We start from the raw sequence: 8,221 nt of genomic DNA, 5'->3' as shown, positions 1-8,221 counted from the left end.
CTCCTGCCCTCAGGTGCCCCTCCTGCCCGAACGTGCCCCTCCTGCCCGCACGTACCCCTCCTGCCTGTCCTACAAGCACTGGATCAAATAAACCTGTGCTTCCTGCACTGGAAACGACCAGGGTGGGAAACGGATCTCGGGCAGCTGAGCACATCTTTCCCCTACTCGGGTGTCTTGTGTCCCACTCCTGAAATTTCAGAGCTTCTACCTGCTGTCTCAACATTTCACCAGGTTTTCCTTTCTCTTCCCGGGCCCCCGGCCTTCCTGCTCGCCTCCCTCCGGCGCAGTTGTAGATTTCTTCCTAAATAAAGCCATCCCTGTTTTGTCTGGATTCCAGCAAGTGCCATAGGACTAGCTTGATTTCCACTCGTGTTGGGAGGGGTGCCCTGTACTAAGTGGCTCAGTTTATTTTTAGCCCCGGGGAGATGGAGAGGAAACTCTCTCTAGACATCGTTTCCCGAGAAATGAATGGGACAAAGGCAGCCAGCCCTGTCCCCACGCCCCGGCGAGAGCAGACTCTAGCCGAGGCGCGTGCAGGGCTGCTCACACACGGCCCAGGCCTGCTCGGAGGGCCGCCATGCGGCCTGCAGGGTGGGTGCAGGCCCCTGATCCGCTGAAGGAGCCGCCTGACCTGTCCGAAAGGAGGAGGTCCTTCTGGTTCTTAGAGTTTGTGGTTCCGGTCATCCTCATGTCATATTAGCACAAGGAACAGAGCCACCCACCCTGGGTTTTTTGCAGTGAGCTGCATGTCTTCATGGGTCCAGCAAGCTTTGCTGATAACAAAGACCCCAAACCTGCACAGACGGTGCAGAGCTCCCGGGGGAAGCTCCCCACTTCCCACCCCACCCCCGGCCATCCCTCCACCTCCAGGGCTGTTTAGGGCATCCCCTCTGATCTTTACCTTCTGGAGGAGGCACAGAAAGCTGTGGGGTGGCTCTTCTCTCCACCCCGAAAGCATTCCTGAACTTCTGTTTCTAGCAACACCCTAGACTGTGAGTGTCAAGCTCTCTTGCTAAAAAGTCAACAGTACTGGATACACGATCTTTCTTAAAATATGTAAATGCACTAGTGAGTTGAGAAGTTAGTAGCAAATATTCAGAGGCCAAAACCTGTGTTAGAGGGAGAACCTGGAATAAGAGGACAGTGGAAGTGGACTGTCTCCTTGATGGCAACTGACACAGCTGCTGAAGTTGAGGTGACCTCATGGCCTCACAGGGCAGGGGTGCTGGTGACAAGTCCCAGTGGATCTCGTGCCCACCCCTGCATGAAGGAAAGCCTCAAGGAGGACATGAGATGCCATGTCCCCTCAGATGGCTCTCGCACACATTCAGCTGCCTGTGGTGGGCCTCCAGAGTCGGAGTCCTGGGGAGAGGTCCCGTCTGAGGTCGGCATAAATCCCCAGGACGGGGTGTGGTCCAAGGGGGGGCGACCACAGGGGAGAAGGCCAGGGACTGAGGTGGGTGTGGCAGGATGCTGGGAGGCAGAGAGATAAGGAAGGAGGAACGGAGACAGAGAATGGGGAGGTAGGAGGGTCCCAGGGAGCAGGACATCCTGGATGCCAGTGAGGAAAATGTCCCAAGGAAGACAGAGAGGCGGGGAGCTCGGGGATCTGACCCCTGGGGTTAGCACCCTGTCATGACTTGGTGTGAGGTGGTGGGAGCCGGATGCCAGTGGGTAGTGGAGGTACCAGAGACCCTGAGTTTGGAAAATCCTTTCTGAGTTGTGTCTGCACCTGGTGAACTTGGGGGTGGGGGGACAATGAAATTTTTATTTTCACTGAGTAGATAGAGCATCCACATAAGCTGCTGGGAAGCACAGGAGGGGAAAGAGTGCTGGTGTGAGCAGGGAAGCTAAGTGAAACCCAGTTCTGTGTTCTGAGCTAGGACCCTGTCCTTCACAGATTCCAGGCCTTGCCCCCGCACCCCGGGATCTGCACATTTAACCAGCTCCTAGCTCCCCCAGGGGTTCTGAAGGACTTGCTCCCAGAGACTCAGAGGCTAGGTCCTTTCCTTGTTCTTTTCTACACTTTTATAAACCACCTGTTTAATCCTCCACTCTGTACCCTGCATGGGTATTGATATCCCACCTGTGAATTGGTGATTTCTAGAATGAACTCTCCCCCTGTTCTGGAGGTGAAGCTAACACTTGCCCAACTTCTATTTTCTATGTCTTTATCATTAATAGTTCAAAACTTTTGATTTGCACGTGTTTTCACAAATATTCTCCCTTCAAAAATGACATGAATAACAGATGTTTCGGGATGGAGGACATTCTAAGAAAGTGACCTCAGTGCAGGGAGGAGGGGACAGCTGTGAGGTGCCCCCCCCCCCCGCCCACTTTCATCACTCTCTGCAGCCACCAGCCTCTCACGACCACTGCTGGGTACCTGCCCACGAAGCTCTGTGATCCGTCAGAAGTTCAAAAACAATTCAACGGGGACTTAAAAAATTCATTGTCACAAATTATCTTGTCACATATTGATGTCATTTAAACAATTTATTTCTCTAGCTTTTATCTCATTAGAACATTTTTGAAATCCTCTTGCTTGTGAAGCAAGGTACCACTTTCTCCCCACCAAATTTCTCAAGTTATTAAAAAAAAAAAAAATACCCATTCACAGGAATCACACTAGAAACCAAATCTTTAGTGCCATATGTAGAGCATTTAGGGACAGAGTTTATTTTCTGAAAGGAATAACATTAAAATCCACAGAGTTCTACATAAAATGGCCTGCCTGATAACAAAGAAAAGGCATTTATTTCAAAATGACACATGGGTGATATTATAATTCTAGTTGCCCTTTAGGGCAGTGATCATCCAGAAAATAGGCCGTTCCATCCGGAAACAAGAGCAGACATGCCTGGACATGTTCCCCTCCCTGCCTGCATCTATGCACACGGGCCACTGTGGTCAGCACGGGAGCAGCCACCCCGCCCCACCCCTCCCCGCCCCTCCCCTCCCCTCCCTTCCCCTCCCCATCCCTCCCCTCCCTTCCCCTCCCCTCTTTCTTTCTTTTAAGTTCTGGGGAAAGAGAAAAGCAAAGTATCCTCAGGCGAATTCAAGCCAAAATGTCACTACAAATGCAAAACTCTGAAATCGAAAATGTGACACTCTTGGTTCCTTAGGGATAACTGAGAGTCTTTGCTCTTAAAGACCTTAGTGATTTCACGTGGGAAATGAACCGCATTGCAATGTGATCAGGGAAGAGAGTTCTGAGGTTTCTGATGCCATTCTCGGGGGTGAAACTAGCTATGTGCTTTGGGTACGTTTGCTCTAAATTCTTGGACAGCAAGAATACAAAACACTTGAAACGTTCTGAGAGATTTGTTTGTAAGCCTTTGATTTGAAATGTTAAGAAGGTAAACTTCTGAAATGGAAGGGGGCGCGGTGGACAGGGAGGAGAAGTCAGCTTCACCGGCTGGCGCTCCAGGAGCAGGGACGCGGTGGGAATGTCCAGGGACTGGGCACAGCGGGCTCCCACTGTAAGAATGCCACCTGACGGTGTCCCAGCGGGTTGAGTGACCTCACTTACCGCCACTGTGGGCCTCTGGCTCTCCACAAAGAGCAGCTGAAGAGGAGGAATGATCTGGAATCGTCATGAAACACACATGTGCTGTGAAGTGTGATTGGAGGCCAAGCCAAGAGTGCACGCCCCCGTTGTCCCCGGGCTCCTTGGCCATCTGAGTGGACACTGTCCCTCTCCCACTCTGCGCCCACGACAGTGTTGAATTTGACTCTCTATTCAGCACTGTGACTGTTGATGTGTCCCTTACCAAAATGAAGTCACAGAAAGACGGGATTCAGGAAATTATGACCTTGTTCGTAATGCAGGTGCCGAATTACCGCGGCTGTGTGATGGAAGTTCATTCAGGAGGGAAATCGGAATTCTGGGGGACTCCCAGCGGGCTGCGCCGTAGGGAGAGGGTGGTCAGTGGGCCCACTGCTGGAAAGTGCTTCATTAACAGGAAAGGGGCACTTTGTTCTCACTTAAGTGACCAATCATCTTCCATCTCTTTCTTCAGTTGACAAGTCAACAGCAGGGAAGGCTAGCATCTATGTGTCTATGGGGACTTGGAGAAGTGTTTTGAACTTCGGCTTTGGCCTTGATTTCTGAGTGGGAAATCAAAGTCTGCTGCAGGCCCGCAGAGTGCAGTCTTTGTGGGAAACCAGGCACCACGGTGAAGCTGAGGGTCCCGCGGTCGCTTTCCCTTCCTGTGCTAAATGGAGACGTTCCTTCCAGAAGCTGCTCGGTCTCCTGAGCCTACAGGGTCTGCAGGTCTAGGAGGCTTGAGGCCGAAAGCGGGAATGTCTTCAACTGTGACCTCCACCCCAGACTACAGTCTAAATATAATCCCCAATTGGGTGACCTTTGCCCCCGAGCCTTACTTTTTTATTCAAGAAGTGATCACAAATCAATGACATTCTAATTGGTCTCCTAACTGAGCTCCTAGGAATCTTAGGAACTGATCAAAAAGAATCCATTTTGGCTATTTTCATTTGTTTCTGTTCACAATTAGAAAAACCACTGTTTCTACAAAAATGGCAAATAATCCTCAAAGATGTAGAAATTGGAGCGTTCTCTTAACCATGGGAAGAGAAAAAGCAAAACATTCCTGCACAGGCTCCTGACCTGCAGTGAGGTTTTGCGGCGCGTACGACCTTGGTCTACTTTAAAGGTGTCCAAAACTGGTTACGCAGAGATAAAATATAACAATTCGTAACTTTTGAGAAACCGAAATCTCCGTACATTTTAGAGAGACCCCTGTCATGTAAATTACTGCTATTACGATTTCACTTGAAAACAGCTGCTCTTCGACTAACTCCAGGGAGAAGGGGTGGTGTCCCTGAGCCCCAGGAGTGGAAACCCATCTCTAACACTTGTAGCTCTGGGCCTGACTCGGACTGAATCTCTACTTCAAAACAATTTCTTAAGGAATGAAAGAAACAATGAGAAGTCCTGAGTGCCCAGAACACAATGTGCTTGTGATTACTGGGCGCTATTTTTAGATGAGCTTTTCAGCCAGCCCATTCTGCTGTTTTTCAACACCTCGCCCGATGCCAAGATGGTAGAGCAGGGGTGAGTGCTCGGATGGAGGGGCTGGAAGGGGAGTCCCAGAGAAGCACAGCGAGGCACTGAGCAACAGTGAGCCTCTACTGTCAGGAAAAACGCCTCTTTCCCAGCTTCCCAACTTCAGATTGCTGGCATTGGGTGGATTCACCCTGTTGTAAGTGAAGTGATGCATCTGTGGGGACAGGAAGTTCTCTGACGAAAAATCGTAGTGATTTCTGTCCATGCCAATTTAAAGAACAAGGACTTTTTTTTTTTTTCCTACTGGGAAATCTTGCTTCTGGCCTGGCAGAAAAATCTTGTCTGACTGCTTCTTCTGACCGTTAGTCTCTGGGAGACCAACGGAATGCACTTTGCATTAGCTCTGGCAAAGGTATCCTTCAGGAAGGAGGAGGAGGACACACATCTGCGTTTCACAAACCACGGCCACGTAGGGAGCCTGTCAACGGCCCTTTTCAGCACAGCCCCGCTGACATTGAGCCAGATCTCAGAGGTCCATTCTGCCGCACGGGTCCCATAATCATCCCTATCCCAACTTTTGCCCAAACTGTTGGACACAGAATGGATTTTGTGGAGAGCTCCTGACGAGTCCTTGAGATGAGACCAAATGACAAATATCCATGTGGAAAAGAAGCAAGCGAGAGCTCCCCGGCCTGCTTCCTGAGATAGGCACAGAGAAGGATGATGGCGTAAAGCTCTGTGATGTCCCACGTGTCACAGTACCACCCCCCGCCCCGGGGAGGGTACCCTTCGTCACCAGGAAATAGAGACAGCCTGTCGCCAGAGACAGGAGCCTTTGCTACTTTTTCCCAGTTTACTGCCCCAGCCCAAATCCTCTTATAATTCCTAATTAACTGAAGCTCCCAAAGTCAAGCTTTCCTTGTCTTGCCCATCCCTGACAGATTTGTTGTTGTCCCTTTGTCTATAAAGAGTAAAAACTGGGGGCGCCTGGGTGGCTCAGTCGGTGAAGCGTCTGCCTTCGGCTCAGGTCATGATCCTGGAGTCCCGGGATCGAGCCCCGCATCGGGCTCCCTGCTCAGCAGGGAGTCTGCTTCTCCCCTCACCCTGTCTGTGCTCTCTCTCTCTCTCAAATAAATAGAATCTTAAAAAAAAAAGAATAAAAACTGCCTGCTCTGGTCATTTCTCTAGGTCTCAGCTTCGTTATTGGGCCTCTGTGCACATGGAATAATACTTTGATTTTTTTTCTCCTATTAATCGGTCTCATGTAAATTCAATCCTCAGTCCGGCTGGAAAACCTTGAGGGTCGGAAGAGATTTTCCCTGCCTTCACTGCGGTCCTCAAAGTCCATAACACGACCCAGCGTGTCGTAACTTCAGTGTAGGACGGGAGTGTGGTGAATGCAGAGGAGCCTGCTGATGGGTGTATTCACCATGTACCACCGCTCTCTTGCAGGAGGAAGGCACTGTCAAGGAAATCGACATCAGCCACCATGTAAAGGAAGGCTTTGAGAAGGCCGACCCTTCCCAGTTTGAACTCCTGAAAGTTCTAGGACAAGGATCCTACGGAAAGGTAAGTTGGAGCTTTGATTCCCTCTGAGTGAGTCTCACACACTGTGGCAGGTCCCCCGTGCCAAGGCGGAGAGCACTTGAATGTCGGGGCGCGTGAGCGATGGCTGGGTTGGCTCGTGAACATGGGAGCCACGGCCCTGAGGCCGAGGGAGGGAGACTCACGGGCAGCCCCCGTTTGCGGGGTCCCGTATTCCCTGCCACCCACGCGCACTTTGCACGGTTACGATTCTGTGACACGCAGCTGTGCGAACCACAATGGTGTGGGCCCGTGAGAATACCCCACACCGTGGCCTTCAGAGTTCCCTAGGCCTCTACCCAACATGACCGTGAGGACGGTTCTTGACCTTGAGCCAATGCCTCTCCAAAAGCGCAGACTCAACAAGAAGGAAGAAAGCAGCGCCCTTCGCGACCAGCATGCGACTGGCACTCGGGAGTCAGGGAGGCTGGGCCTCGCCACCGGCCTCCTCTCCTCAGCTGTGCATTTCTTGCTCTCTGAGCCTCAGTTTCCCTCTCTACACAATGGGGATGGCATAAACCTTGTGGTTATTCTATGACTGAAGAAGACTGGATCCCACCCAGCCGTTGTCTCAGCTGTATCTACGCACAGAATCGTGCCCTTTCTGCGTCACCGTCAAGGTGTGGTGCAGGCTGATCCCTCCCAGGATGAGAAGTGCTCGGCCCTTCTCTCGGGCCACATCCCAGTCCGGCAGGATGCCAAGGGATCCTCAGTTACAACAACGTGCGAGTTCTTCCATTGCAGTGCTGGTTCCTCCACGTCCCCGTGTAACAGTGAGAAATCCATAGACTCTGAGGGCGTGATTTCTGGAATATCGGGGCCTGAGAAGAGCAGTACAGTCCTTCCCTGGGGCACAAGCAGAACGGCGGCCTGGACCTGTAAAAGAGTCGTTTTGTGTGGAACGTGGACATTCACCAAATCTCTCCGTTCTTCGGAGGACTTTGTGCCGAGATGAAATCTAGCGTCTGTTGATTTAATGCACAACTAATAGTGCGTTAATGATGTTCTGGAAAGTCTCTTACACACCGTGAAAATTTGATTGCTTGCAAAACTTATCTTTTGGCCTGCGTATACGGTAGTCTTTCTGTTTTGTGTTCCACTTTTGTACGGCCACATGGGAAGGAGGTGTACACACTGACACATATACAAACACACTCGTTTGGAACAACACCCAATTTCCAATATTCACAGTTTCGTGTCCTACAGAAATGGCTTTTTAATGTGGATCATAAGGTATTTTTGGAAGCAGGGAATGAAGACTTCAGTGTCTCACAGCGTAAGGAGCGTTACTAAAAGCATAAGGCAGAGCCTATTTATGTGGTAATGGAATAGCGGCTGTTAATTAGAAATGTCAGAAAAAAAGAGAAGGCATCATTCTTTGTCTAAGAACTAGGATTTCGGAATAGAGACAAGCAAATTTCCTGCAGAAAGCTCCTGTTAGAGAGATTTCACTTCTTGCCTCTTCACCCAAGAGCAAAGAGAGTGAATCTGGACTCTAGCATTCCCGGGTTGTATTCACCTGTTGCTGGGCTCTTCCGTTCACCTCTCCCTGGGCCCCTCTGTTCACCTGTCACTGGGCCCCTCCATTCACCTGTCACTGGGCCCCTC

The 8,221-nt window shown here is 50.7% G+C and overlaps 1 protein-coding gene across 3 annotated transcripts in view; it reads left to right on the top strand.

Moving 5' to 3' along the window:
• LOC118001950 (ribosomal protein S6 kinase alpha-2) overlaps positions 1–8,221 on the top strand; it is a 288,962-nt gene that overhangs the window by 194,516 nt on the left and 86,225 nt on the right. For 2 of the 3 annotated variants that reach the window (XM_034992141.1, XM_034992140.1), the window contains one exon: positions 6,482–6,598. In XM_034992141.1, coding sequence (XP_034848032.1) covers positions 6,482–6,598 — 117 coding nt within the window. Of the gene's footprint in view, positions 1–6,481; positions 6,599–8,221 lie in introns of those variants that run through there. The other variant, XM_034992142.1, reaches the window with a different exon arrangement.

Source organism: Mirounga leonina, unplaced genomic scaffold (genome assembly GCF_011800145.1).
Source record: "Mirounga leonina isolate KUSES-001 unplaced genomic scaffold, KU_Mleo_1.0 Mir_55, whole genome shotgun sequence".
NCBI classification, from domain to species: domain Eukaryota; kingdom Metazoa; phylum Chordata; class Mammalia; order Carnivora; family Phocidae; genus Mirounga; species Mirounga leonina.
The sequence above is the reverse complement of the archived record's forward strand: the minus strand, read 5'-3'. Positions and strand labels throughout refer to the sequence as shown.